The 14,775-nt window shown below is 30.2% G+C and overlaps 1 protein-coding gene across 3 annotated transcripts in view; it reads right to left on the bottom strand.

The window, feature by feature from the left end:
- LOC139493488 (polyphosphoinositide phosphatase-like) overlaps positions 1 to 14,775 on the bottom strand; it is a 35,734-nt gene that overhangs the window by 18,813 nt on the left and 2,146 nt on the right. For 2 of the 3 annotated variants that reach the window (XM_071281917.1, XM_071281918.1), the window contains exons 3-14: positions 14,347 to 14,467; positions 13,578 to 13,734; positions 12,413 to 12,463; positions 11,969 to 12,054; positions 9,990 to 10,118; positions 9,406 to 9,506; positions 8,869 to 9,031; positions 7,752 to 7,849; positions 7,239 to 7,372; positions 5,873 to 5,989; positions 5,292 to 5,486; positions 2,530 to 2,696 (exon numbers count right to left, since the gene is read on the bottom strand). In XM_071281917.1, coding sequence (XP_071138018.1) covers positions 2,530 to 2,696; positions 5,292 to 5,486; positions 5,873 to 5,989; positions 7,239 to 7,372; positions 7,752 to 7,849; positions 8,869 to 9,031; positions 9,406 to 9,506; positions 9,990 to 10,118; positions 11,969 to 12,054; positions 12,413 to 12,463; positions 13,578 to 13,734; positions 14,347 to 14,467 — 1,519 coding nt within the window. The other variant, XM_071281919.1, reaches the window with a different exon arrangement.

Raw genomic sequence — 14,775 nt, 5'->3', positions numbered from 1 at the left:
ACTTGTGCAACACACATACCTAAATAACTATAACATAGGTGGAGAGCATCATTCATGTCAATGTTTTGTTCCTGTTTACATTGTCATTGATATTTTTCAAGAAAGCCCGAGGCATAGCTCATGAATTCTTGTCATTACAACCGAAATTTACATAATTACTGCTAAAATAATTATCAGTATAATATATCTCTTGTAGAAAAACCATACAATTGTAGTATTAACCAAAAAATGTCAAACAGATGATATTGAATCGTAATCCCAAAAGTTATGACGTCTTGAATTCACCCCCCTTTTTATTCTAAAACGATAATTGCGGTTGCAAACAGACTTTGGTTTACTTGCATGGCGATTATATAAATAACAGTATATATTTCTTAAAGAAAATAAAGTTTTACCATGAATAGTTTCCTGAACGTAGTCGTTTTCAGTAAAATGTGCCTTGCAAACAACAGCTGATTGATATGGGTTCTACGATTGCATCGCACATGACAATCTACGTTTGAGTCAAGGCGTTGATCCAACTTTTCCTTCTTATTAAGTCATTTAGAAATGCAAGTCCTCCTCTTAAATGACACTCAGGTACACACCAACAAGGACTAGGCATCGTTAATTGTGTGATTGTTTTGCAGTGCAAAAACGGAAGTTAAGGACGGAACTGACTGGTCTCACTAATAAGAGACAAGAAGAATTTTAGAGACAAACAGCGACAAGAAGTTTAATTTAGTGACGAAGCGACAATAACTAACAAGGGACAAGCGAACCGTAATTCTCTCACGAGGCTATTCTCATTTGATGTGATAGGGTGAAGCTACACCTATCAAATATGTCCCTATGAAAAAGAAGAATTTCACTGTTAGAAATGAAATGATATTGCATGGTTTTGATTCAATAAATTCTTTAAAAGGAAATTGAAATTTTTTTGTTTTGATGGCCAATTTTTAGCGTGTGCATAAAATATTTTTTTTTTTATATCTAATAAAAACTAATCCCTTTCTTAATAAAAACATATTTTTATCTATCAATGTACAGTAATATAAAAAATGTTTTATAACCGCCCCTATAATAAAAAATAATGCATGTTTTTTTTTAATATCTATGGGGAATAAGTTGTTGCAATGACATTTTTTTTATTTATGTATAGTCGCTATATAGTCTTCTTGATGCTTCTTCTCGCTAAATTAATTATATTGTCGCTTCTTATCGCTATTTTAATTTTATTGTCGCTTTTTGACGCTTCTTCTCTTTAATTAGTGGAACCCTATTCAGGAACGATAATTTCATATTTTACATAACTGAGACCGAAATAACTATAACGTCATACGGCTTCACGTACAGAAATACTTTAAATTGTATATTATGCAATATAATTCACGGTCAGTCGACTTTTAATTATAATATCATGTTATATCAACGAGTGAAATGATTTTAAAATATCTTTAGATCGCAAATAGTACTCGAAATTGAACGGACCTCTTTCCACACGGAATTCGAATAATGATAGTTTGTAATCAGATTGACTGCTTATAATGCAAAAGACACATTAATAAACAGATTTTTAAAACGAACAATACACACTGATCGTTTCTTTATTTCCCAATGTAAATGAAAGGAACAAAAACCAATACATACCACAAAAAGAAGAGGAGAAATTTAAACATTTCCGGATCTATTTCTTGCAAAATGACCCCCAGCAAAGATTTGCATAAGGAAAGATGAACCTCATGACTTGAAAGTCAGGCCTTAAAGCACTGCCTTTAAAAATGAATATTTGGAATTTTATATCCTGGTTGATGATGTTTTCATCATTTTTGTTCACATTATGATTATATCTTCAATGCACATATTGAAATTCTTTAAGATATTCAAAAGTAGTAAAAAGTTATAATTTTTTTTCTTCAATTTGTTAAAAAGAATGTTTTTTACTTGAAACAAACGCAACAATAAACTAAAAGACTTATAACCATTCAAACATTACAATAATGTAAGACCCTGTTGACAAAGGGTTTTTATATTTTCAAATTAGTTTTTAAAACATGTACTTACTTAGTCCTATCAACAAGCATAAATTTGACCCTAACCTTAAAGTAATTGCAACAGAAGATTTTTTAAGTTTTAATCTTTAGTATTATACCCCGAATATACACAGAAAAAAATCCAATCAAATCTAACTTGAGGAAGACTAAAAAAAAACCATAAAATTCAACATTAAAAAGATTTTGAACAAGTAACTCAAAATGCACAAACTTAAGTGCAGGTCAGAAAATAGGGTTCCTTTGTACTTTAACAATATTACAATAACAATAGAGTGACCTTAATTTTGGACAAGGTAAATGGCATGTAGCCAAATTTATAAACTCCAATTGTTCAATGGGATAACCTGACCTTTCAATTCTCAAGGCTAAATATGTATATTCTAGGTTAAATACAAACTTACCTGTCAAGGTAAAATTGTAATCTGAGTGATACCGGTGTTTCTCAAGTCACCATAACTGGTAATTTTTCATCAATATCAGATGACCATGAACTCACCTGTGAATGTGTTACTGTAATATCTAGACACAGTATATAAAATATCCTTAGACTGAGCTGTCCATGGATTTATTTTCCTGTATCCCTCAATTCTGTGGACTAGTTGTGAACCTCCATATTGTAAAGCTATTGTATCTCCTTGTGCTTCATATAAATCCTCCAGCATACTGCAAAGGAAATAAAAAAGTTCCAATTTCCCCGTCGTGCTCTTATCAAATTATTCCAAGGGACATAACTCTTTTAAAAAAAGTCCTCTTTTCTTATACCTGTCAGAGATATTGCTAATATTAACCTATAGTTATATTCAAATTGGGTTTTCTAAGAAAGCTCACACTTCGGATCACATTTTTGTACAAAAATGTCTCATGATAGAAAAATATGTTTAAAGAGGCAAAGGTAAATTATATGTATGTTTTGTAGATTTTCGCAAGGCCTTTGACAAGGTTATTCGTATTGGTATATTATACAAATAATTACAACATACAAATAATGTTATTTTTTATAACATATTGAAATCTATGTATAGTAATGACAAAGTGTGTGTTAAAGTAAAAGACAAAATAACTGATTTATTCAGATATAATGTTGGTGTACCACAAGGTGACGTTTTGAGTTCCACATTGTTTAAACTATTTATTAATGATTTGCCAGATATATTATCAAACAATTATTATGATGTCAATTTAAATAACGAAAAGATACCATGTCTACTTTATGCTGATGATCTTGTATTAATATCTAACTCAAAAGAAGGGCTTCAGAAGAGACTTGATACTTTGTGCACATTCTGCAAAGATTGGTTTATGGAAATAAATTTGAAGAAAACAAAGATTATTATATTCAATAGGAGTGGTAGACTCCTTAATAAAGATTTCAATGTAAGAAATAATTCTATCGAATGTGTTAAACAATACAAATATCTTGGCATAGTCTTTCAAAATACTGGAAATTTTAATGAAGCCAGGAAACAATTATTTCAAAAAGGTCAAAAGGCCAGTTTTAAACTTTATAAAGACATGAAATCATCAAATCCTCCTATTAAAACTCTTTTGCATTTATTTGATCACTGTATACAGCCAATTGTAACTTATGGTTGTGAAAATTTGGGTGTTATTAACATTACTCCCAAAAGGAAAAAATTATCCCTTTATGACATATTCAAAGATTGGGAGTTTGAGAAGCTAAATTTAAAATTTTGTAAGTATATTATTGGTGTAACAAAGATTTGCACAAATGTAGCAGTCCTGTCTGAACTTGGTAGATATCCTTTTTATATAAATTTGCTAACACATATGTTTATGTATTGGCATAGACTAGAGAATTCTCCATCTGATTTATTGAAAAGTGCTTATGCTGAGTTAAAAATGATTGAAAGTAAAGCTCAAACCAGCTCCAATAATTCATGGCTCTCTAAAATCATTTTCTACAGTGAAAAATTGGGTATTGACCTAAATATATGTAAAAATTTAGGCAGAAATAAATTTCAAAATTCACTGAAAAAACAGCTCAAATTAAATTTTCAAAAAGGTTGGGAGAAAATGCGGTATTTTTATTTACAAAATCAAGGGAAATTAGACAGTTATTTTTCATTCAAAAGGTCATTTGACTATGAAAATTATTTAGATTTAAAGCACCCACAAAAACATTTGTTTACAAAATACCGAATCAGCAATCACTGTTTAAGAATAGAAACTGGCAGACATGAACGAATTACCAATGTATGTGGTAAATATGAAATATTACCTCGGCATGAGAGGATATGCTTATATTGTAATTCAAATTGTATTGAAAATGAAAAGCACTTTCTTCTGGAATGCCCTCTTTACAATAACCTCAGAAGAGATATCACTGATTATATAAAAAAAATACCACAGTTTAGATAATTTAAACAGAAAAGATCTTTTTTCATGGATCATGAGTAATGAAGATAGCAGTTTTTTATCTATTATATGTGCATACCTCGATAAAGGCCTGCAACTTAATAGAAAATCAGTTAACTTAAATACTCTAGTAGATGTCAAAATTATCTCCCCCATGACACTTTCCTCATGCATTTGAATTATTATTTTATGTTTCTTTAATCACTCTAATGTTTATGTCATGTTGTATTTAATGTTATGCTCTTAATGGGCTCTTTAATTTGGAAAATAAAAATATTGTACTGTATTGTATTGTATAGTATAAGTTTTAACAAAATCTGGCAAAAATTGTATTGTGAGAGCGCACACAAGGTAACTTTTCATAAATTTCAAGTTTGTAAGGGACATAACTCTTAAAAAAAAAATCATATGTCCAACATTTTAAAACTTGACCAAGATATTGCTGATATTAACCTATAGTATAAGTTTTATAAATATCAGACAAGAATTGTACCAGTAAGAGTGCTAATGAGGCCATTTTAAAGGGCATAACTCTTTTAAAAAGTCAATCGTCCACCATTTTAGAACTTGTCAGAGATACAGCTGATATTAACCTATAATATAAGTTTTAGAAAAATCTGCCAAGAATTGTACCTGTGGAAGAGATAACAAACAGGACAGAAGGACACACAAAAGAATGGACTGACAGACAGACACACAGTAATTCCATGTTCCCTGCAATGCGTTACATGGGGGACAATTAATTAATGTAAAATGTCACTGTATTGAACTAAGTGTCTCTTTTCACATCGAAACCTGCACAATATTTGGCTGAAGGGGTGGTATCAGGGAAACAAAAAGTTTGTTTACATGGTATTGAAGTAGAACTTAAGTAATTCTAACCTTATGATGTCAGTTTCAAACTCCAGGTCCATCTTAGGTAAAACACCAAGTGCCCACAACTGATAGGCCAGTGCAGCTTTACCTATAGCAAACTGTGCTGTATTGGTTCTATCTAAACAATCAACACAATTTGTCCTCACAACACCTGTCTGTAGGCAGCCATAGTCATTTCTGTAACCATGGAAACCTATCAATCTGTTAAAAAGTTAATAATTTAAAAATTTCAAGGAACAGTTTAGAAACATGTAATCAAATATGTTAATGGTAGCTTAAAATAATAAAAATGTTTACATAATCTAAATCACTTGATTGTACTTATAAATTATGGAAACTGTTTCATACTTTCTTTAAGCATTTCATAAAAAATTGTGAAACCAAGAACATGTATCTATAGGAAACCATTTCCTGCTCATACAATCACATTTCAATGTTAAATAATGTGATGAATGAAAGCCTATGAATCAACGAAATTTTCACTAACAATTTTAATTTGGATTAATAAATAAAAGTTTTTCCAAAGATTTTGTTTCATAACTGATGAAGAGATGATAGACATTTTTCTGTACTGTTTAAAAACTTACTCTTCTTGATCCCAGAAGTTTTCCTCCACTGGTTTCATCATCTTTATATATAGTCCAGTCTTTTTTACACACTGTCTAGCTATTTTAGCTAATCTTGACAAAACATCTATATTTTTCCTAAAACAAAATATGTATAGTAGTCTAAGTACCTCTATACAGTGTTTCAGGAAGAAATTGTAAAAAGGATGCTACTTTTTTAAAATATTACTTTCACCAGGTGCCTGGGAAAATGTTAAAAGTCAATCAATCTATGTAAGAATAGTTGATCTCGATTTCAGATATCTTAAATCATGTTCAATTTGTAACTTTATAAATAGAATTTTAAGTAACAGCTTTATCACTTTGAGTGCATATAGAAGTCATTTTGTAGCGCCTTAGGGTTTAATAAAAAAAATAGGGAATGAATTCACTTTTTAAATATTCATCACGTTGTGTATAAGTTGAAAATCTCAGTAGAAAAAAAATTTAAAAAAATTAAATTTTTTGTTTTAGACTATCTATTAAAAATATTCCAGTAGACCTAATTTTTTTTTTAATTTTCATATTTTTTTTCACTTTTGATTATATAAAAAAGAAGATGTGGTATAATTGCCAATGAGACAACTGTCCACAAGAGACCAAATTGACACAGACATTAACAACTATAGGTCACCGTACAGCCTTCAACAATGAGCAAAGCCCATACCGCATAGTCAGCTATAAAAGGCCCTTTTAAGACAATGTAAAACAATTCAAACGAGAAAACTAACGGCCTTATTTATATAAAAAAATAAACAAAAAACAAATATGTAACACATAAACAAACGACAACCACTGAACTACAGGCTCCTGACTTGGGACAGGCAAATACTTAAATAATGTGGCGGGGTTAAACATGTTAGCGGGATCCCAACCCTCCCCTTAACCTGGGACAGTGGTATAACAGTACAACATAAGAACGAACTATAAAAATCAGTTGAAAAAGGCTTAACTCATCAGATGGACAAACATTCAAGTGGACGTGGCCGGGTACTTGTACATCCCGACAAAAAAAGACACTAGGATCAGATCTAAGAGTACTCAAAGTTACCTGACTGCTAGTTCAAAGCCATTAACAACTAATAAAACAAATCATGCATCTAAGACTAAACTATCAATCTGTACACATCCAACATCCAATGGATTTAGTATAAAGACGTCATAAACAGCCAGTGAAAATATGACCTTGTGCAATGCCAAGTTACAGGTATCAACAGATTGTAGATCCATGAATGTTTATACATATATAACATACTAGTAATATTTAGTTATTAGTCAGAACGCTTGCTTATTATTGATTGATTATAATAAACCAATACAGAAATAATAATACGATGAAAACTATTACCTTTTACTAAAATAAGCCATATCAAAATCCACATATCTCATGCACTGATCCTCAGGCAGGAACTGGTTTAAGTATTCCACGACATCCTTGTATTCTTCAGATAGTATACTCTCATGTCGTCTCTTCTCTCTTTTCTACAAAAACCAAAAAAAGTCAGTACTGATTCATTTTTGAGTTAGAAAATAATCACACGTTGATAAATCTTGATGAACAATTGTTTATTATTCTTGTATTGTGTTATAAATCAATTTATAGTGTGTCAAAAAAGTTCTTCAATGACATAAGAGACAAACATAATTTATTTTCCTGGATACTTTATTTCACATTTTATCCTTTCTAGTCAACCTTAGCGGCTATTTATTTTTGGCAATTTTCAAATTTACATGATGTAGTTCTAATATAATGAAAGATACCAGTCTTTATCAATGTTAACAATATTAGCGACGATTTATAGTTTATTATTTTTCTAAACGCGAAAATCGGTTGTATTAACCATAAAAATTGCCTTCTTACCTTAACAAGATTTAAGATTATTACAGGAGAACCATATCTGTGCAACAACTGGTTAAAATGATGTCCTGATACTTTGGCATAGGGGTCCTTCTGATCCACTGAATAAACAAAATCATTTATATATCAATAAAAAGGGTTAAATTTCAATAAGACAGTAATCCAAAGACACAAAGAACCAACACACATCTGGAGGTCAACAAACAGTTTTCATCAATCGACAGGGTTCTATACAGTTTGTCCAGTTTTAAATTGATCAGACTCCATTAAAGTTGGGAATAAATTGAACCAAGTCTATCAAAGAGCTGCCATCAACACAAAGTCTATCATCAATGATGATGAAAACTGTGCTCATGGCAAGTTGTACTTAACCCTGGTTTTAATAGACAACTTTTGAGTTCGATGAATTTCCATCAAAAACTTTAGTTTTAGTGAGCATCATTCGTCAGTTTAGGGGTATCTTCACTTCCGTTACTATATTAAGTGAGTGGTTGGAAACCTAGGATGCTATATTACACAAATTATTTGGTAAATTGAATTCTCATAATTGACAATCAGCACTGCTGTCATTAGGGAATTGTGATTAAGTACCTACAGAACAACATTATTTCTAGTCTGCCCTGCACAATGACGATAACTTGATGAACTTTAATAGTGCAGGAGTACAGGCAATTCTTATCTGGTAAATGACATAAAGGCGCACATAAATTCTGGTGAAGGACAAACAAGAAAGTGGTCTATTGACTAGCATTGCCAGTTTTCCTGCCTTAAGTGAGAAGTTCTCTCCATACAATCCAGCTTCCTTCACTAATAAAAAGCTATTACCATTATAATAGCCAAGATTGCTGAAAGTGGAATTAAATACCTATAACCATTCTATATTATCAATAGTACTTGTTCAGTGAGTACTCTTAAGATATTTCGTATTCATTATTAGATATATTTTTAAAAAGTTATACATACCAAAATAAAAACTTCTTGTCATTTTTGCATGTATAAGACTTTGAGATTAATGAATAACTAGCTTTAAGAACAGCTGGTAAGACTAAAATATAGGTGGGTCAAAATAAACACAGTTGATTACTTAACGAACAAAATAAAAATTAAGAGTACTGCTTACATGAAATAGCAGGTTTCGGTACCATTGTAGAAACATCTTGTGACCAGAACAATGGTACAGAGCCCCTCATCTGTACAAATGATGTTAACTTGGTACGGTCAAGGAATGTAATACTGGCATCATGAACAATCTGTTCTGTCTCCACTTCATTCGCAACATATCCCTTTAGTATTTAGAAAAGTTTACATGTATAATAATTGAAGAAATATAAAATTACATCTGACACCAAATCTATTTGGATACGAAATATCTAAACTTAAAATTTTTAAACATTCAGTAGTGAACAGGAAAATATTTACTCTTTGCTCTTCTGGTAATTCTTTTGCAAAGGAATGTTTATGTTTAGGTCCTTTTTTTAATGGTCAGTGGTAGTTATTTATTAATCTTTTCATACATTGTTTGAAGTCATTAGGAACAGCTTCAAAAGAAAACTTAGATTTCTAGTTTAAAATGGCTATACCTCAATACCAAGTTATTTCTGCTCACATGATATGAGTCAATGTATAATTGAATAATTGAAATTACATTAGTATATACCTCAGAATTTGCACCCCTTTTAAGAAATCTGGTACCAGCAAACTGAATTGATCTTCTAGCAATCAGAGTGATGTACAATGCTTTCCCAAATATACATAAATCTGTAATTCGTTAAGAAAACTTTATTATATTAAAATAAGGAGATGTGGTATGATTGCCGATGAGACAATGATCTTCAAAAAGTTCAAATAAAGTGGATGTAAGCAATTATAGACAACAGCCAAAAACTTGGGAGGAGAGTATTACAATTGCTTTATACTTTAAAGGACTTCTTCTGAAATCATTTTCACAGCCTCTTAATTGTGACAAAATACTGATGCAAGACTTTTTTCAAGGATTAAAATGTTTAGATTTATTTGTCAAATGACTGAGTTAAAGAGTATCTGATTATTGCTTCACATTTACTGGACCAAATGTCAAGTAAAACCTAAGGGATCAAAGAAACACTACACAGAAAACAAAAGGTTAGTGAAATAAACCCAACAAAAAGTTTTGACTGCAATCAGTTTTTGATTTACTATGAAATCAATTTATAAACCATGAATATTGGTACGCACCAATATCACCAATATACTTAAGGATACGTTTTTGGTCCACAAATCCATGTATTATAGGTATAAACCAGTCGGTATGTAATATATGTTTACAGGGTTTTATCAGAAACTTGTTCCATAAATATTTCTGTGCGTATCTGTTCTTTATTCCAAACACCTCTGAAATAGAAATTATGTTAAAAAATAACCTATTTGATGTTGTCAAATACTTGAATATTCAAACAAAAGCACATATTATTTCTTAACAAATGTAGCAAAATGAATTGAAGAAAACTGGTAATTCTGTTGCTTGAATGTATAAAGAGACTGCCACCAAAGGTTTATTCCTTTAATGCCAACATCCTATGATCTACCGACAATTTACCTGTAAAATAATGTTGGCGTTCGAGGAATAGCTGCAAAAAGTTATAACAACAAAAGTGCATGCTTATCAAAACAATCATACTAATTAAACAGATAGGTAAAATCTAATTCATGTTGGTCACGTTGTTGAAATTTTTTTTCTGATACTGTGCTTGAACGAATATGGATTATCATAAAATGAAACTTTGAAAAGTGTTGCATCATAAGTCAAAATGTGCATATTCACTATTGTCAGGAATTCAAGTTAACACAAATTATACATCAGCCTCTTTGGACTTTGAAGGTATTTTTTCAATATTTCTATATTTGTGTGAGCTGTAATATCCTACCATATTACTAGATCAAGTTTCTTGAAACTTTGTATCACGTGTTAGATTACTATGTTTTATTATGTTCAATTTGCATTTTGTTCAGGATATTTTTCTTAGTAAAAATACTACATCCTTTTTTGCAAGTGTTCATGAAATGATATTGGTCATTTGTGTTGGTAAGGGGTTTATCAACTGGCATTCGCAACGCATCGATGTTCTTATAAATAAAAAGATGTGGTATGATTGACATTGCGACAACTCTCCACAAGAGACCAAATAACATAGAAATTAACAACGTTCACCGTATGTAGTCTTCAACTATGAACAAAACTCATACCAAAAAGTCGAACTAACTATAAAAATTAGTTGAAAATGTCTTATCTCATCAGATGGATGCAAATAGAAATACTACACAGAATGGACGTGGTCAGGTACTTGTTTATCCCAACAACAAAAAAGACACTTAAGAACAGCCTCTGAGAAAACTTGCAGTTACTGGTAGCTAGTTCAAAGCCACTTACACCTAATAATAAGCATGCCTCTTTAGACTAATTTTTTTTTACCTTATTTTATGGATTTTCTCCAAACGTTGTAAACTTGTTTGTAGAGTGCCAGCTTATGGGAGTTATCAAATTTTCTTAAATTACTCAATTATTTTTGATGATTTTTTTAAAGTTTGTTCAGTTAAAATATTCATATAGTTCATCTAAATAATTATGTCTTATGTTAATAAACATTTTCATTCCCCCAATTTTTTTCAATAGATAATAGTAATAAAAATGATTTCATTTTCTTTCTTTCTTTAAATTCATAATAATTTAAACTCTTAAAATTGCTATTTTTTATTTAAAATGTAGCAATTTCATCAAGTTCACTAATTATTTTTACAGTTAAGTACTTATAAAAACACCTATTGTTATTATATAAACATCCATTGAAATATTTTTGTTGGCATTCAAGGAATAGGTAACATATAAAATGTTGGCATTTGAGGAAGACACCCCCACCAAAACCTTTTTTTTCCAAGTTGACAAAAATATAGCTTACATTTGTTTATTACATATTTTAAAAAGAAGCGACCCTTTTAATATATAATCCTACATACTACAACATTAACGAAGCGATCCTTTTAATATATTATCCTACATACTACAACATTAAACAATATAAGTAATTTTTTACATCTAATGCAGATTTCTTTTTTTAATTTATAACTAAAACATTATTTTGAGTTTATTTTCTTTTAAATGTTGTTGTTTTAAATTATTCAACATTCTTGTTTCAAATATGGTTAACTGAGAGAAATAGAGACAGTCCAAAAAAAAAATACCTTACCAGATTGACCTAAGTCAGTACTGTTTGATACACAATCTACTGGCATCATATTAAACTGTAATGAATGGGTCAAATCATAGCTGTAACTGAAAAAAATAATCAAACATTGAATGGAGAACACTGGCATCATTATTAACTGTAATGAATGTATCAAATCAAAGCTGTAACTGAAAACATAATCAACTATTGAATAACATTCAATGTATTCATCTGAAAATATAATCAATAAATTAACAAAACTCAAATTCAATCAGTTCAATTGCAAAACTTACCAAAAATTTTATTTTGTCTCATTGAAAAATTATTAAATTATACCTAGAAAAAGCAGCATAGAACTTATAAAACATTTTATAATGTTGACTTGAGACTTACAAGTAAATTCCTACAAAGAACCATGCTGCTTTTTTTAACAGTTTTTCTGTGTGTGACATTTATAAAACTCACCTGAAGTAAAAATTGCTGGACAGGTCAACACTCTCAAATAACTTCTTATACCTTAAAAATATACCCCAAAATATCAAAAAGTTATAACAAAGTCTATTTAAAAGATATCTTCTGATTCTTTTTTTTAATCCTATTCTCTTTTTATTTGAATCGACATTGTACTTTGATACTTTCCATTGACTTTCAAGAAGATACAAACAAAAATAACATATCTTCCTTTTCATTTTATTCTTATTTTTTATTTCTATTTCGATATTGTTTATATCTACAAATGGAATTAGTAAAAAAAAATACTTGTAAATAATCAATATATCAATCTAATATGGATTTTGATAGGATGCTGTTCGTTATATAAGGTTTTCTTTCATTGTTTTGTCATAGTTCTGGTCATTGGTTTTCTGGTATCAATTGGTTTAACATTTTGAAATGTTGCAGCCTTTTCTTGTTGACTAAACCGTATGTTTATGCTCCTTGTTTAAGTATGTACAGTGACAGTGAACTAGCATTGTTAACATTCATGGCATTTTGACTCTAATGGAAAATTATCTCATTTTTATATTAACAGCTTTTTATAGCTATTTAACATATTAATGGTTGATACAAAGTCTAAAAGAAGGAACTAAATAAATGGGGAAAGTGTCAATGGGACACATGTGGCCAAGCTTGCATGTAACATTAAAAAGGGACATAACTCAAGAGCTGTAAAAGTGACACTACCCAAATTTGTACTTGATGTGGGTTTTGTGGTAATAAGCAATATTTTCATTTGTAAAGGGACATAACTCTATATTATAATGGGAAAAGTGACACCACCAAATATCTGATTAAATCTGCGTTTTGTGGTAATTAGCACTGTGTATAAGTTTCATAACATTTGGTTGAGGCAAACTAAAGTTAGAGAACAGAAACCAATTTTGGGACGTAGAGACGTACAGACTTAAAGCCCCTCCAATACTGAAAATGTGTGTATTATACACTAACCTTGATTCATCAGGATGTGTATATTTAACAGTATTATTAGGTATGATTCATAACTTTGTATATCACATGTGTATTATACACTAGCCTTGATTCATCAGGATGTGTATATTTGACAGAATCATTAGGTATAGGTATCATAGCTGTATTCATAACTTTGTATATCACATGTGTATTATACACTAACCTTGATTCATCAGGATGAGTATATTTGACAGTATCATTAGGTATAGGTATCATAGCTGTATTCATAACTTTGTATATCACATGTGGTCCTATTACTGCAACTTTTGCTCTCTGTGTTATTACAATGATGTAATAACCTTCTAGAAACTTTACAAAGCCTGTAAAAAATGACAAATATCTATCCTATAACTTTTACAATAGCAGTTTTCTACATTTATATTATTGGTATTATATTCTTACACCTTTTATACAGTACATTGTACAGTCAACTTACCAAAACCAGCTCACAAGGTGTCATTATGGTATCTCAAGTCAAATACAGGTCTCATTTTCATAAATCTACCAAAAAATTTTGAAATCTAAATTGAGATAAATTATGAATCTATGATTAAGCAAATATAATGACAAACAATTTAAATAAGTATGAAAGCTTTTGGACCAATTGCTTCAGAATGGTATATTTCACAACAGTCTACACCAAAAACTTTTCCAACTGCATACAATCTGAAGACTAATATTCCGCCATTTTTCTTACAATCTTAACAAAGTTTTGCAAATACTTGCTAGTTCGAAAATGTTTTTACTAGTCTGGAGCATTGGACTAGTGGCAAACAGTACAGACTGTCATAATGCTGGCCAAAAATGGATTAAGTCTAATAGCTCAAGCAAAAGTTGTCAAATGAAAATGGTGGTAAAGTACAGTATAGTTGATTATCAATCATGATAATCTTATCTAGTGACTTTCAAGTGAGGTGATTACTAAATCTTACCAACTATTCCAAAAGCTGAGATAGTTTTAATGAGTCCTGCATCAGATTTTACATCTTTTGGTTGATTTCCATGATTTATCATTGTCAGTAAATTACGTATTTGTATCTGTGTATAAACAGCCTGAAATGAAATCAGAAATGTCATTATGAGCTGGTAGGATGTTACCTCATAAGGAATACATGGAATGCATCAGAAATCTGTTAGAACCAACATTTTTACTAAACAGTCACATTCCTTACGTGTATGTATATTTTGTGGTGGACATTCGGTAGGTTGGTTTCTTCTCTAAGTAATTTCTGAATCGTTTTTTTGAAAGATGAATGTGAATAATATTAGTTTAAAGAATTAAAAACAAACATTAAAAGTTTCCAATGTGATTTCATAGTGATTATATGTACTCCATCTGATGAAGTTTTGTAAAAGTGGTT

This window comes from Mytilus edulis, chromosome 10, assembly GCF_963676685.1.
Source record: "Mytilus edulis chromosome 10, xbMytEdul2.2, whole genome shotgun sequence".
In the NCBI taxonomy this organism is placed as follows: Eukaryota; Metazoa; Mollusca; class Bivalvia; order Mytilida; family Mytilidae; genus Mytilus; species Mytilus edulis.
Note: the sequence above shows the minus strand (reverse complement) of the source record. Positions and strands in the feature narration are given on the sequence as shown.